Below are 17,069 nucleotides of genomic sequence, written 5' to 3' on the forward strand. Positions count from 1 at the left end.
AATCTATCGGAGAGGGTATTGAAGAGAAAATACAGTCTCGGGCAGACCCGATAGGACCATTCATCCAGTGGGTTGCCAACTATCCTTTGGTTCATGCCAAGGTGCTGGGAGTGGGTGTTGACTAGGCCCTAGGAACAGCTCTTCAATCCTCTGTCTTGAAAAGAGTTGATATCAGAAATCATGAAAGGCCCAGCATGGGGGAGAGGCGCTTGTCTGGCCGTTGGCTAGCCAAACTTCGGTTAGGCCCTCATGTTCTCGGAAGCGTCCGCAGCGCCAACTACCGTTCGAAACAAAATTACCAACGACTTTTATAAAGAAATCGACAGAGTATTTTTCATGCACGCGCCAAAGTGTGTGTGTATTTGTGTGTTGTATGGGTGTGTGGGGGGGGCGGCGTAGCGGGGATGCCTCAGTTATCTCCTGGCCGAGTGCTTTGGGATTCGTCAGAGCTTGGTTTTACGGAAAATCCCAGCTCCGCCAACTGTCTACTGTGTGACCTTGGGCAAGTCACTTCATTCATTCATATTTATTGAGCGCTTACTGTATGCAGAGCACTTTACTAAGTGCTTGCGAAGTACAAATCGGCAACATATAAAAACGGTCCCTACCCAACAACGGGCTCACAGTCTAGAAGGGGGAGACAGACAACAAAACACTTTTCTGGGCCTCAGTTTCCTCATGTGTAAAATGGGGGTTAAGACAGTGAACCCCATGTGAGACAGGGACTGTGTCCAACCTCACAACCATATATCTACTCCAGCGCTTAATACAGTGGTTGGTGCATAGTAAGCACTGAACAAATACCATTATAAAGGACCCTCCCCACCCCCCAGCCCCAGCTGGCACCTTTTCAGGGGATTTCATTTGGGTAGGGCCTAGGGGCACAGTTTGAGCCAGCCTCCTTCCCGTGTTAATCAACAATGGCATTAATTAAGAAGCATTTATTAAGAATTTATTGAGAATTATTTATTGAGAAGCAGTGTGGCCCACTGGAAAGAGCACAGGCTTGGAGTCAGAGGCTATGGGTTCTATCCCGGCTCAGCCACTTGCCAGCTGTGTGACTTTGGGCAAGTCACTTAGCTTCTCTGAGCCTCAGTTACCTCATCTATAAAATGAGGATTAAGACGGTGAACCCCACGTGTGACAACCTGATCACCTTGTATCCCACCTAGCACGTAGAACAGTGCTTTGCACAGAGTAAGAGCTTAACAAATGCCATCATTGTTATTATTATTGAACACTTAATGTATGCAGAGAGCTGTATTAAGCACTTGGGAGGGTCTGATAACTACAGCGTTGGTAGGCACGTCCGCTGTCCAAGACGAATTTTCAGTCTAGGGGGCAGACATTAATAAAAATAAATAATTTATAGGGATGTACATAAAAGTGTTGGTGGAGGGGGGTCCGAGGGAGGGATTGTAGTTGTTTCATAATTATATGTTTTCTGAAGGTCTTGCAGTTGAAGAGCGTTCCCCTCAAAGGTGCCAGGAATGGGGGAAGGCTTTTGTGCACCTCAGTTTCTGCTGGTTTCTCGGCCCATGTCCTTGCCCCTCAAATCTACGAGACAATGACTCTCGCCTCTTTCCAAACCTTATTGAAGGCCCATCTCCTCCAAGAGGCCTTCCCTGACTAAGCCCCACTTTTCCTCATCTCCCACTCACTCCTGCATTGCCCTGACTCACTCCTTTTGTTCTTCCCCTCCTCCCAGCCCCACGGCATTTATGTACATATCTGTAATGTATTTATTTGTAACAATAATAATGATGATATTTGCTAAGCACTTACTATATGCCAAGCACTGTTCTAAGTGCTGGGGGTGGATACAAGGTAATTAGGTTGTCTTATGTGGGGCTTACAGCCTTAATCCTCATTTTACAGATGAGGGAACAGAGGCACAGAGAAGTGAAGTGGCTTGCCCAAAGTCACACAGCTGACAAATGGCTGAGCTGGCATTAGAACCCACACCCTCTGACTCCCAAGCCCAGGCTCTTGCCACTGAGCCACGCTGCATGATGTCTGTCTCCCCCCACCCCCCATAGACTGTAAGCTCGTTACGGTTAGGAAATGTCACTGTTTATTGTTAATAATAACAATAATGATATTGCTAATATTATTATTATTATGGCAGCGTGGCACAGTGGAAAGAGCCCGGGCTTTGGAGTTAGAGGTCATGGGTTCCAAACCCGGCTCTGCCAGTTGTCAGCCGTGCGACTTTGGGCAAATCACTTAATTCTCTGTGCCTCAGTTACCTCATCTGTCAAATGGGGATGAAGCCTGTGAGCCCCCCATGGGACAACCTGATCACCGTGTAACCTCCCCAGCGCTTAGAACAGTGCTCTGCACATAGTAAGCGCTTAATTCTAGACTGTGAGCCCATTGTTGGGTAGGGACCGTCTCCATCTGTTGCCGACTTGTACTTCCCAAGTGCTTAGTACAGCGCTCCACACACAGTAAACGCTCAATAAATACGATTGAATGAATGAATAAATATTATCATCATGGTATTTGTTATGCGCTCACTGTTTCATTCAATCGTATTTATTGAGCGCATACTGTGTGCAGAGCACTGTACTAAGCACTTGGGAAGTACAAGTTGGCAACATAGTGAGCGATTAACAAACACCACAATAATCATCATCATCACTGACCCAGCTGCAGGACCTAAATAGGGCATTCCAGCTTAACAAAACCACAATTATTATTATTATAGAAGGAAATCGAGAGCCCTGTGCAGCTTGACCTAGTGGAAAAAAGCACATGATAATAATAATAAATAATAACAATGGCATTTGTTAAGTGCTTACTATGTGCAAAGCACTGTTCTAAGCGCTGGGGGGAATACAAGGTGATCAGGTTGTCCCATGTGGGGCTCACAGTCTTGGTCCCCATTTTCCTGATGGGGTAGCTAGGGCTCAGAGAAGTTAAATGACTTGCCCAAGGTCACACAGCTGACAGGTGGCAGAGTCAGGATTAGAACCCATGACCTCTGACTCCCAAGGCCGTGCTGTTTCCACTGAGAAGCAGCATGGCTTAGTAGACAGAGCACAGGCCTGGGAATCAGAAGGACATGGGTCCTGGTCTTGGCTCTGCCACGTGTCTGCTGTGTGACCCTGGGCAAGTCATTTCTCTGGGCCTCAGTTGCCTCATCTGGAGGATGGGGATTGGGACTGTGTCCAACCTCATTAACTTGTACCTACCCCAGCACTTAGAACACTGTCTGGTACATAGTAAGTGCTTAACAAGTACCATAATAATAAGGATTGTTATCCTTATTATTAAAATGGGGATAAATTTCCTGCTCTTAGACTGTGAACTCCGTGTAGGACTGGGACACCGTCTGATCTAATTATTTCCCCCTTCTAGACTGTGAGCCTGCTGTTGGGTAGGGACCGTCTCTATATGTTGCCAACTTGTACTTCCCAAGCGCTTAGTACAGTGCTCTGCACACAGTAAGCGCTCAATAAATACGATTGAATGAACATATAGAGACGGTCCCTACCCAACAGTGGGCTCACAGTCTAGAAGGGGGAGACAGACAACAAAACAAAACAAATTAACAAGATACAATAAATAGAATAAATATGTACAAGTAAAATAAATAAATAGAGTAATAAATATGTACAAACATATATACAGGTGCTGTGGGGAGGGGAAGGAGGTAAGGCCGGGGGGATGGGGAGAGGGAGCGCCGGGGTTGATACAAGGTGATCAGGTTGTCCCCCGTGGGGCTCACAGCCTTCATTCCCATTTTAATAGTAATAATAATAATAATGATGACATTTATTAAGCACTTACTATGTGCAAAGCACTGTTCCAAGCGCTGGGGAAGTCACAAGATTATCAGGTTGTCCCTCGTGGGGTTCACAGTCTCAATCCCCATTTTACAGATGAGGTCACTGAGGCCCAGAGAAGTGAAGTGTCTTTGGGCACAAAGTCGCACAGCTGACAATTGGCGGAGGTGGAATTTGAACCCATGACCTTCGACTCTCAGAGAATAATAATAATAATGATAATGGCATTCATCAAGCGCCCACCATGTACAAGGCATTGTTCCCAAGCCCTAGGGAAGCCACAAGGTGATCAGGTTGTCCCATGGGGGGCTCACAGTCTTAATCCCCATCTTACAGATGTGGTAACTGAGGCCCTGTTCTAAGTACGGGGTTGGTATATGGTCATCAAGTTGTCCCACGTGGGGCTCATCTATTCTATTTATTTTATTTTGTTAGTATGTTTGGTTTTGTTCTCTGTCTCCCCCTTCTAGGCTGTGAGCCCACTGCTGGGTAGGGACTGTGTATGTTGCCAGCTTGTACTTCCCAAGCGCTTAGTACAGTGCTCTGCACACAGTAAGCGCTCAATAAATATGATTGAGATTGATTAATCCCCATTTTACCGACGGGGTACTTTCCCAAGTGCTTCGTATTGTGCTCCGCACACAGTCAGCGCTCAATAAATACGAAGAATGAATTAGTGAATGCGTGAATGGAGTGAGTGAGTGAATGAATGAAGGGGGTGGGGCAGAGAAGGGGTTACATCCGGGCATTTGGGTCCTCACAAAGGCGGAGGGTGCGGCCTCCTTACTCCGTCGAGCCTGAGGCGCCCCCTAGTGGGGTGGGCGGTTGGCGCCCTTTTTCTGGGGCTGGGGGTGGCCTTCTCCAGCCCCACCTCCAGCCGCCCCGGTCTCGGCCTGGCCAGCCTGCCCTTGCCCTCCCCAGCCGCCTTTCCGCGGCCTCCGCCGGAGCTGTTTGGGCACCAGGTGCCGCTTCCCTCACCCGTCTCTCCTCGGCGGAGGCGCGGGGCACGGGGGCGCCTCGGGAGTGGGGCGGCGGCCGCCCATTGTGTCGCCCAACGTGACGGACACCATCCCCCGGGGCGGGGGGGGGGATGAAAGGACCAAACCGCCCAGCCTGCCTGCCTGCCTGCCTGCCTTCTTCTTTCCCCTTTTTGGTCGTCGCCGGCCGGGCCGGTCTGATCCTGTGACTTTCTCCCTTTCCGCAGGCACCGCCGGAAAATGGAACTGTGGAAATTGCGGGTGTTTCAGCCGAGAAAACGGGCCGGGGCGAACCCCGTCTCCACCCCGCTGCCCGGCCGGGCCCGCCCTGCCCGCATCTCCCCGCCTCGCCCAGGAGCCGCCCCACCAGCCGCCCACAGTAGCCTCCCAACGCTCCTCCTCCTCTTCTTCATCCTCCTTTTCTTTCTCTTCCTCCCCCCGCCAGACCGCCCCGCTGCCCCTGACCTCGGCTGCAAGGACGAGCATTAGATGAGGAGCTGTCCAAGAGACCTGAAAGAAAAAGGAGACGAGAGAGGGAGAGACATGCACACCCAAGCAGAAAGAGACAAACACAGGCAGAGAGAGAGACATGCACACCCAGGCAGAAGGAGACACACAGGCAGAGAGAGAGACATGCACGCAGAGAGGGACATGCACACAGAGGCAGAGAGACATACAGGCAGAGAGAGAGAGACATGCACACAGGCAAAGAGACATGTACACATACAGTCAGAGAGAGAGACACACATGCATACACAGAGAAAGTGACATGCACACACAGGCAGAGAGACAGACACACAGATCACGGAGGTGGACCAGCTCTGAAGACTGCAGAGACCACTGAACTTCGAACTGGAGGAGGACAGGAACATTCATTCAACAGTATTTACTGAGTGCTTACTGTGTGCAGAGCACTGTACTAAGTGCTTAGGAAGGTACTATACAGCAGTAGAGACAATCCCTGCTCACAATGAGCTCACATTCTAGAATAAGGAACAGGCTACATGCAGCGTGCAATAGGAAGGGGTAACAGAAGAGAAAGGATTTCCTTGGGAAGGAGGATGGGAAGCTGGAGGCGAATTTTAAGGCCTTTTAGGGAGAGCTGTAACAGGATCTTTAGAAAGTTTTATAGGCTTGTAAACCAAGCACTCTAAACTAGTAGTTTGGGGCCTTCTCACAACCCTTATGTCCTCTCCCTCTGATTGAATTCAGTCAAGAATATAGTGTAATGTAAATCAGCTGAGGATTTTCCTCCCTCGAGGGCCTCATCCCTCTCCTGCTATATAGTATCAGCAGGCAGTGAGATTGAGATGTCCTGGGTTCCACTAGAACTTTACGAAGTTCTGAAGTTGGACCTTTATTCATTTGGAGGGAAATTGTGCATGTTGATAAAAGTGGAAACTTACTAACCAGAAAAAGTCAAGTTTGTAGCACTAGCTCCCTGGCAAATAAGACTGTTAGAGCAGGTTGATAGTCACTCTTTCATTACTCTCCATTAGTTAGACTTGCAGAGTATAGTTTGAATTAAGGTCTATTTTCTTCTAGGCCTGAAGGGAAAACTCAAAGTGAAAGCTCTACCAAAGGTTAAAGAAAATGCCGAGCTGACCCAACTAGATGAGACTCCTTCTACCTCACAAAGGTCGATAATGTTAGTAAATTTTGAAAATACCATAAATATCTACAAATAGGCTGACAGTATGTCCAGGTTCAGCCACAATAATGCTAGAGTTTGAAGGTCGTGAGAATACTTTTAAATTGAAGGCAGTGTTAATTTATGATGGGAATGGCCCTCATCAGCTGGGGCTGATGACTGGAGTTGATAAAGGATGGTCTCTGCCCATCCTCCCAGCTCCTGCACCCCAACTGAGAGAAACATTCATCTACTGTTTGACCTTGGGCAAGTCACTTAACTTCTCGGTGTCTCAGGTACCTCATCTGTAAAATGGGGATTAAGACCGTAAACCCAATGTGGGGCAGGGACTCTGTCCAACCTGATTACCTTGCATCTACCCCAGCGCTTAGTACAGTGTGTTCTAATCAGTTTTATTTGTTCAGTTGCATTTATTGAGTGCTTACTGTGTTCAGAGCACTGCACTAAGTACTTGGGAGAGTACAATACAACAATAGGCAGACACATTCCCTGCCCACAGCGAGTTTATAATCCAGTGGGGTGGGAGAGACATATATTAATATAAAAAAATTGAGATATCTACAGAAGTGCTATGGAGCTGGGATGGGGGAAGAATGAAGGGAGTAAGGGTGATGCAGAAGGGAGTGGGAGAAAAGGAACGGGGTTGGGGTGTACTTAGGCCAGAGGCAGGATGTGGGCAAGGGGTAGGTGGGGAGATAGGTGGGATAGAGGTAGAGAAAGGTTAGTATTGGAAGAGTGAAGTGCTTAATTTGTAAAGAATTAGGTGCCAGGGATTGTGGAACCCATACGATTTTCACATTATAAATTTGTACTTTTTGTGGTAAGGGGTCCCTTGGGTTGTATGGATAAGGGAAGAGTTAGAAGTTGAGAGTGGTTCAGTAAGTGAAGACCTAAGACCCTAGTGGCCACAGGTGGGAGGAGGAGGAGGAGGAGAGCAAAAAACAAAAAAATTGAGCACAGCTGTTAGTCCAGTGGAAAAAAACATTGCTTTGGGAAGTGGGAGACCTGTGCTGTAGTCCCATTTCTGCCTGTTAGGACTAAACTTTCACCGCCGATCACTCTGACTAAAGAGGTTGTTCCATGAATTGGAAGGACTCAGCTGGATATTGGTGAAGTCTGGCTAATATGGGCAACAAAGAGAGAAGCAACATGGCTTAGTGGATGAGCACCGGCCTGGGAGTTAGTAGGACCTGGGTTGTAATCCCAGCTCTGCCATTTGCCTGCTGTGTGACCTTGGGCAAGTCACTTAACTTCTCTGTGCCTCAGTTACTTCATCTGTAAAATGCTCCCAATGCGAGGCAGGGCTAACCAACCTGATTGTCTTGCAACTACCCCAGCACTTAGTACAGTACCTGGCACAAATCGAGCACTTAACAAATACTATTTGAAAAACTGTAAAGATGCCGGCCGAACTGGGGTGCCACAGACCAGTTTTGGCACCTAGGCCAATTCAGAACATCAGCAAAGAACTGGTCTTGTATGTGTGCAATCTTGTGTGAACTTTGCAATGACTTCCTGCTCACTTGTTGCAGTCCGTGCCACAGTGGGAACATAACTTCCAAAGAAAGAGTGCAAGTGGGACTGCACGAACCACTAGGATTGCAGTCAGTTTCTCCTCGCAATTTAACCCCAAAGAGAAACTCATAAAAACAAAAAGCAGTTTCTGTAGCCAAATATATTTCCAAAATATGCCAAGAAAAGGAATGACCAACTGATTTTATATTTGACAAGCTTTTTAAGTAAGGCTACCCATTTTTTTTTGTCCAGTATGTAATAAACGGGTATTCTGTGAAAACAAATTTTTACGTGGTAGTGCTTTCTCACTAAAGTAAACCCCAAATTTGTATCCATCAGTGGCATTTACTGAGCGCTGGCTGGGGAGAGTACACTACAGGTAGGGGCCATGATGCCCGCCCTCAAAGAGCTCACAAACTAATGGGGACTCCATCTATCTGTCGAGAGTAATGACCGAGCGTTTGTCGTATACTGTGCTCGACACTAAGTACAGTACTCTCTATTTAAAGCCTGGGAGAGTGCGGTAGAAATGAAGGCCTCCAGGAGGCCTTCCCAGACTGAACCCCCTCCTTTCTCTCCCCCTCTCAATCCCCCCCGCCTTACCTCCTTCCCTTCTCCACAGCACCTGTATATATGTATATATGTTTGTATGTATTTATTACTGTATTTATTTATTTTATTTGTACATATTTATTCTATTTATTTTATTTTGTTAATATGTTTTGTTTTCTGTCTCCCCCTTCTAGACTGTGAGCCCACTGTTGGGTAGAAACCGTCTCTATATGTTGCCAACTTGTACTTCCCAAGCGCTTAGTACAGTGCTCTGCACACAGTAAGCGCTCAATAAATAGGATTGAAAGAATGAATGAATGAATTTACTGAGTGCTGTACTAAGAACAATAGAATGGGAAGACTTGATCCCTCCCCTCTACGTAAATGTAGCTTCCTTCATCCTTATTTTTTTTTGACATTATACATCTTTATGATTTAAAAAATGGTTTTAGTGGAAATAGTTTTAGCCAATTTTTTCAGTAACCCCAAGAATTCAAAAATGCTGGGCTTTCTTTCAAAAGTATCCTCAAGTTTGTACCCCAATGCATATGAATTTAACTTTACTTCACAAGTTGAAACTACTCACTTGCAAAGTCCTGTATTTTGTAATTTTCTAAAGGGCATATATTTTCCTTTAACAATTTAAACGACAGCCAGAATAGAATAATCACATTTCTAACATTATTATTATCGAACGTACATAATGGGAGTTTGTAGCTGGATGTGTAGTCCTTCATTAAAAATGATGGTGAATGTCTTAGAAAATATAGCAGCAGTAATATTATGCCTGCACTTTCAGGGTATCACACTTTAAAACATCGTGATGGTTCCTAAAAGAATTTGTGTTTTTTCTTAGCTAAATGCATATTTTAAACAAAATATAGGGATATTTGAGTTCCAAAGCTTGCAAACTAATTCATATTATTTTTGGATTTTGACATAGTGTACAGTTAAACATTACAGAAAAAATGACAATGGAAGAAAATATCGAAGATGCCAAGAACAAGGTTCTCCAGAAAGTATGTATTTAATACTCTCAGTTGATTAAGCTTGGAGTGAATAAATTAAATTAGTGAATAAATTAAATTACTTAAAATAAATTGCACAAGTTTTTGTAGCCTTGTATTATAAACATAGTGACATTGATAGGAGTAAATCGTTGTAATGATTTCATAGGAATATTATTGAGTAGCCACTTAGAGTCATCATTATCCATACCCGCTTTGTGTAGCGCCCTTAAAAATAACTGAGTTGGGAAGGATTTCAACTTCATAATGGTGGATGGAGTAGGGTCTTTGGGGGCAGCTACTGGTGTGTTTATATTTATATTTTTCTTTGGTTTGATTATTTTACAACTGCTGATGAGTAAAAAGTGATATGGTGTTAGGCAACGAGAATCTGTGTGTGCTCTCAATTGAAACCCTTCACTCACCCCTCACCCTGTATTGTTCATCTAATAACCGTGTCCTCAGACACATGGGCAAGTCAGCATGGCTCAGTGGAAAGAGCATGGGCTTTGGAGTCGGAGGTCATGGGTTCAAATCCTGGCTCCGCCACGTGTCTGCTGTGTGACCTTGGGCAAGTCACTTCACTTCTCTGAGCCTCAGTTCCCTCATCTGTAAAATGGGGATGAAGCCTGTAAGCCCCATGTGGGACAACCTGTTCACTTTGTTACCCCCCTCCCCAGTGCTTAGAACAGTGCTTTGCACATAGTAAGTGCTTAACAAATACCAACATTATTATTATTATGGATTGAGCCAGAGTGTTAACCTAAGTAGTCTCTGGCATCATTTCCACATATATTATACCCCAGCTTATGTATCTTAAGCCACTGGAACTTCAGGCATACCCATGATACTGCCTTTATATATTCCTCGAAAAACATGGATGGGTCATAAATGGCTGCATCAGAGATATGTTTTTTATAGACTTACATGTTATAAATTGGAATCTGTTCCAGAACCTTTGGAAAAATAATTCAGAATTCCTATACGTGCAGTTTTCTGTAACACTAAACATCACTAAACTGTTATTTTCCTTTAAGAGTAATTCGAAGTTAACTTTAAACCAGGGAGTTGAAATGGGATTATTTGTTTTTGGAAGATGCTAGAGAAGTAGAAGCTCATTTGGATACCTGTGGATGTGTTTTTTCAATTTCAGTAAAAATAAAAAATGCCCAATTTAGGTTGAACAACAACTTCTTAAAGCTCCTTATAGTAGGGGACATCGTCTGATAATCTTTATCAAGGTCTTCTTTAGTCATCTTTTAAAAGTTCATCTGCTTTTTTAAAAATTGATGCAGATTTTTATAATCTGAAAGTGCTGGAGCTAGTGGTGGAGCAAAGAGTCTAGCATTAGTGACAGCCCTGACAACCCTCTCCTCTCAGCAGGAAGTAGAGGTATCTCCACTTCATCAGAAAACAGATCAGAATCAGGGTGAGATAGAGATCAGAATCAGGGTGAGATAGAAATCAGAGATTTTCAGGCAGATTTAAACACCCTTTTCAACTGCACTGTGGTTTTCTTCTGCTTTTGGATTGAACAGAAAAGCCAGCTTTCACCTCATGTTGCGGGATGTGGGGAAGAAGCCAGATGAAGAGGAGATGGGATTCCCAGCAGTGATTGGGATCAGATCCTGGGTTTTGTCAGAAATTAGTTTATAATAGATCTCCAAATTTTACTTATGATTATTCAGATCCAGAGTCGTCCCCCCCCCCACTTTTTTTTCTTTTTTTGGATTTTTTCTGCCCAACCCAGTAATAGCAGTTTCAGCTTCATGACTGCAGGAGAAGATAAAAGGGTATGACAACAGCAACATCCATTGTCTTTGCTGCCTTATAATATGCCCCACTTTCATGTTTCAAAATAGACAGCCTAGAATACTTCCAGCAGCAGAGTCGGTCAGTCACTCGTATTTATTCAGCACTTACTGTGTGCAGAGCACTATACCAAGCGCTTGGGAGAGTACAATACAAGAAAAATAGACACGTTACCTGGCCCCAGTCTAGAAGGGGACCCCTTTTCCTGAGGTTGAGCAAGTGTGGCACCATCTATTTAGGGTTAATATGAAATGACTGTGTTGAGACAATAAGAGTAAGATAAACACGGGGCCATGCAATATTGTGTCAAATGATTTTTACTAGCAATGGAATGTCCTCTTACTCTAAGTACAAATTCTGTATATAGCAATGTGCCAACCTAATTTTTGGAAAGTTAAAACACAGATTTCAGATTTTTCACTTGAAAACTATGTTGGTTTTAGCTGTTTTTAATACCTGCTATCCATTAGGATTAAAATTAACTGAAGCAAGAGCTTGTTTTTGATAATACTGTACTATTCTTCATAAATCAAATTGTTCCTATAATCTGAAAGTGGTGGAGCTAGTGGTGGAGCACTAGTTTTGTTTTGTTGTCTGTCTCCCCCTTCTAGACTGTGAGCCCGCTGTTGGGTAGGGACCGTCTTTATATGTTGCCAACTTGTACTTCCCAAGCACTTAGTACAGTGCTCTGCACACAGTAAGCACTCAATAAATACGATTGAATGAATGAAATGAATACCTGTAGGGCCTCCACATCGCAGAAATATAGTATTCTCCCTAGCCTATTCAAAGGTAATTAAAAATGAATTCAGTGGGAATTTTATGAGCACAATCCCTAACACAGATTACAACAAACAAATCAAATACTAAAACCCTTAAGGTTTTTTTCTGTGAGGGTTTTTGGGCTCCCTGTTTATTGGCCAGATACAGAAATACACTGACAAATCTAGATTCCTAAAAGCTGTTGAGTGCTACCTAGAGTGATAATCGATTATCCCCACTTCCCTGTTGCTACTGTAATTCATGTCTTCTTACTCCAAATAGGAATCAAAAATGGACAGTTCAGAAAGTAAAGAGAGTTTGAGAAGCAGTCCAACAACTACAGGTAAACTTGACTCGGGCTTCACATTAAAAAAAATCAAAATCATGTAGTTTTGGGGGAGCAAGTTAGCAGGAATTCAGGAAATAGGCACTCCAAGACCCCCTGATCAAAACCTGCCTACAACAAGAGGACCTGGGAGTCAGAGGACCTGGGTTCTAATCCTGCCTCTGCCACTTACCTGCTGTGTGACCTGCACCTCAGTGACCTCATCTGTAAAATGGGGATTAAGACTCTGAGTCCCAACTGGAACATGGACTGTGTCCAACTTGATCGTCTTGTATCTGCCCCAGTGCTTAGTACAGTGCCTGGCACATAGTAAGCACATAACAAATACCATTAAAAAAAGACAAGGGATTTTAAAGTCATCATTGTAATGGGCGCTCCCTTTATTCAAAAGTACCACACACGTGTAACACACAACTGACTTGACAGTACCTTTTTTTCCCTTCTCTATATGGAAGTTCTTATAATAATCTGTGCATATTGTAGCCAATAGCCTCACTGGGTAAATAGCAATAACAATATGACATTTTTCGTTTGAGGAAAAATAGTAAAAAAAATTTGTCTCAAATATTTGTCATAGACTATCATTTCTTGTAACTTGCAGATAAGTGAGTAGGAGCATGCGTTATTAATTAATTAATTTATTTATTAATGACTTAAGCATTTATTTGAGGTTCCTTTTATACAGTATTTCATCTTTACTGTTTACTTATTTTTCAGGAATGACGACCACTATTGATACTCCCTCATTTCTGAATTTTTCTGACTCAGATTTCTCTGAAGATTCTGAAGATAATTTAAGTAGTTTCCCATCACCTGAAGTGTTCAGGGAAGCAGATTGCATAGGTAAGAGTATACTTTCTAATTTTTAATTTGGTAAATAATTTTTTTTAATTCATTAAAAGAATTGGTCCAAATATACCTGAGAGAGGACCATTATAAGGACTGCTGAGGACTGCACACTTTCATTGTCCCTGTGAGGTAGCATCACGCTTTGCGCCCTAGAGCCTGGCAGTCTTTAAAAGAGGATAGACGCCCAATATAGGAAGAAAAGAAGCAAGCCATTCCATTCTCAAATTAAAATTTTGAACTTCACTGTCATGATGTAGTGTAGATAGCGCTCGTTATTGAGTGTTTTCTGGTTCACAGTTTCACTTAGCCAAAAAGAATTTGACAAATGTCTTATGGTCTGTCCACCACCAGGTTCTGGGTTTTCCAACCAAAGTCCAGGTCCTTTCATTGGTCTTTGAACTTGATGTCAGCAGGCACATGGACCCTGACATTGTTTGGGGTTGAGAAACCAGAGGGTACAGGAAACTAATTGTATTTTTATGCCTTAGATATAGTTTTTGGCATTTGTGGCAAGGTCCACTAAAGTAATACCCCAAACCTCAAGGCCTACCATTCCAAAAAAAAGAAATTGGGAATTCCCTTTACAGAGGGATACATGTAGGACATGTAAGCCTGTGAGAACATAGGACAATATTTCTCTTTCCTCCTCCCTCTAGCCCCCCACCAACACACACACTCCCTAGAAAGTTCTAAAAGAGATGGTATTTGAAAACAGGTAAAGGGGAAGAACAGAAAATGGCTAATCAATCAATAATAATGTTAAGTGCTTAAAACACTAAGTTGTAGGAATAATACACGGGCTACAATGAAACAGTCCCTGGCCTACAAGAAGCTCTTAATCTAAGAAGGGGGAGTTACGGACACATGGGGAAGAAAATAAGAAGTTAAAGTAAACTAGTCAGAAACAGCAGCAGTAAAAAAACAATAGTTAATTCCTTGTCTCTTCTGACTTCTCACTGCTGCCCCATCTTAACTTTCCCAACGTTCTTAACATTATGACAGGGACTTCTACCCATCCTCTGCAACTGCAGAAGTTGGGGCTTCTCACCCATGGTGGTATGATTGGGAATGGGGGTGACTAGTCATGAAGCTGACATCCAAATACCGTCAGAGTCCTGTTGGGGAGGGATCTCTATCAATCAATCAATCAAGGGTATTTATTGAGTCCTTACTGTGTGCAGAGCTTTGTCCTAAGCACTTTGGAAATTCAACAGAGTTGGCAGATGTGGTCCTTGGAGCTTAAAGTCTACAGGAGGAGACTGACTTTAAAATAGATTAGGGGTAGGGGAAATAGCATCATATTACTTATGAGGCAGGACGCCAATGCAGAGGAAAGAGCAGATAGGGGAAATAAAGAGCTTAGTCTGGGAGGGCTTCTTGGAGGAGGTGTGGTTTTAGGAAGGTTTTGAAGGAAGGGAGAGTGATAGGCTGTCAATTATGAAGGGGAAAGGAGTTTCAGACCTGGGGAAAAGGTGGGCAAGACATCAGTGGGATAAACAAGATTGGGTAGGTTGGTGTTGGAGGAGTGGAATGTGCATGTTGGGTTGTAGGAGATTAGGTTAGGGAGAGAGCTGATTGAGTGGTTTTCAAGCTGATGGGAAGGCACTTTTGTTTGCAGAGGTGGATGGGTAACCACTGGAGATTCTTGAGGAGTGTGGAGATACGGAATGAATTGTTTTTTGAAAAATAATCTAGGTAGCAGAGTGAAGTATGGACTGGAGAAGGGAGAGACAGGATGCAGAGAGGTCAGCGAGGAGGCTGATGCAGTAGCCGAGGTGGGAAATAAGTGACTGTAGCAGTTTGTATAGAGGAAAGGTTGGATTTTAGAACATGCGTAAACCAGGTGTAGTAATAAATGCAGAATTTACTGTCTATACAAATTCTGTTACTTACTACGTAAACATTGATCGGTTTCAAGAATTTCATTTTTCAGGAATCTTCAAATAGTGTTCATTTTATCCACCTGTAAAAGTTTCTAATGGAGAAATTTAAGTGTGTGACTCAGTCATTTTAAACAACTTAGTTCCTTAAACTTCCCAGATCTAAAGTGATCTTTTTATTGCTTTATTTTTTTGTCTGTTCTTTAAACCTGGAGTGCTACATATATGAGAATCATGTAACCGAGTTGTTTATGCAGTCGGTTTTTAATTGTAATTTTCCTTTCATTATTAGATTTCGATGACTCGAATGCCCAAAACTGTCTCAAGTATAAGAATTCTACTCTTCTGGACACCAGCACAGCCGTAGCCATAGAGGAGGTTCAACAATTTTCAAATCTTTCTGCCATTAGAGGTATATTTTTAACTGTAACTAGATTTTAAAAAGGATATGAGTATATTTAATCGGAAGTAAGACTGTGTTCTGGAGCCGCACGTGTGGGCAGTCGGTTTGCTTAAACTGGGTTTCTTCCAGCTTTGTGGTCCAGACCTACTGGGGCAGGTCTGATTTACCACTTTTGGTGACAAGCATCAACTCATTGCCCAGGTTAGAGGCAATACCCCAGAATGCACTGAGGAATTCCCTGTATCAATCAATCAGTTGTACCTATTGACTGCTTACTGTGTGCACACCACGGGTTCTAAGTGCTTGGGAGAGTTCAATATAACAGAGTTGGTAGACACAGTTCCTGCCCACAAGGAGCAGGAATAGCAATAAATTATGGATGTGTGCATAAGTGCTGTATGACAGACATTTAGCCACTGCTGGGGGGAGAATGACCTACAGCAGCTGGAGGGTAAAAATGGCAGGTCTTTTGATTTCACTGTACAGTATCTAATCTTTCATTCATTGTCACATTTATTGAGCACTTACTATGTTCAGAGCACTATACCAAGCGCTTGGAAAGTACAATACAGCAATAGAGATAATCCCTGGCCACCATGAGCTCACAGTCTAGAGTGGGAGATAGACATCAATACAAGTAAGCAGGCATCAATCTAAATAAATAAAATTATAATTATATATATATATATATATATATACATATAGACATAAGTGCTGTGGGGTGGGGAGAGGAGCTAAGAGCAAAGGGAGTGAGTCAGGGTGATGCAGAAGGGAATGGGAGATAAGGAAAAATGGGGCTTAGTCTGGGAAGGCCTCTTGGAGGAGGTGTGCCTTCCATAATAATAATAAATAATGATGGCATTTATTAAGTGCTTACTATGTGCAAAGCACTGTTCTAAGCGCTTGGGAGGTTACAAGGTGATCAAGTTGTCCCATGGGGGCTTACAGTCTTAATCCCCATTTTACAGATGAGGTAAATGAGGCACAGAGAAGTTAAGTGACTTGCCCAAAGTCACACAGCTGACAATTGGCAGAGCTGGGATTTGAACCCATGACCTCTGTCTCCAAAGCTTGTGCTCTTTCCACTGAGCCAGCTGCTTCTCTGTAATAGGGCTTTGAATGTGGCGGGAGTGTGATTGTCTGGTGGATTTCAGGAGGGAGGGCATGGCATTCCAGGCCAGAGGCAGGAGGTGGGCCAGGGGCCAGCGGCAAGACAGGCGAGATCGAGGCACAGTGCTGTTAACCTGATAACCTTGTATCTACCCCAGTGCTTAGAACAGTGCTTGACACACAGTGAGTGCTTAACAAATACCATCATTATTATTATTATTAAACACTTAGTATAGTGCTCTTCACACAGTAAGTGCTCAATAAATACAATTGAATGAATGCTGCTAAGGCTCCAGGTGCTTGACTAGCTCAGTGAGATAGCTCTTAGCTCACCTTGGATAGTACCCCCAAGGTGACTCAGTGCTAAGTTTTCCCAGGCCTGTATACTCAGGATCACCAAAACAGACACTGTAG

At 43.6% G+C, this 17,069-nt stretch overlaps 1 protein-coding gene across 8 annotated transcripts in view; it reads left to right on the forward strand.

Annotated features, from left to right (window-relative positions):
• The window catches only part of MEIKIN (meiotic kinetochore factor), a 46,316-nt gene that overhangs the window by 568 nt on the left and 28,679 nt on the right, over positions 1–17,069 (forward strand). For 4 of the 8 annotated variants that reach the window (XR_005447702.1, XM_038740066.1, XM_038740059.1 and 1 more), the window contains exons 2-7: positions 4,996–5,147; positions 6,314–6,416; positions 9,430–9,505; positions 12,350–12,410; positions 13,131–13,256; positions 15,435–15,554. Coding sequence is in view for 7 of the 8 variants with exons in the window: in XM_038740066.1 (XP_038595994.1) it covers positions 4,996–5,147; positions 6,314–6,416; positions 9,430–9,505; positions 12,350–12,410; positions 13,131–13,256; positions 15,435–15,554 (638 nt within the window). In the remaining variant the exon portion in view is untranslated. Of the gene's footprint in view, positions 1–4,948; positions 5,148–6,313; positions 6,417–9,429; positions 9,506–12,349; positions 12,411–13,130; positions 13,257–15,434; positions 15,555–17,069 lie in introns of those variants that run through there. The other 4 variants (XM_038740061.1, XM_038740065.1, XM_038740063.1 and 1 more) reach the window with 3 other exon arrangements.

This window comes from Tachyglossus aculeatus, chromosome X1, assembly GCF_015852505.1.
Source record: "Tachyglossus aculeatus isolate mTacAcu1 chromosome X1, mTacAcu1.pri, whole genome shotgun sequence".
Lineage (NCBI taxonomy): Eukaryota > Metazoa > Chordata > Mammalia > Monotremata > Tachyglossidae > Tachyglossus > Tachyglossus aculeatus.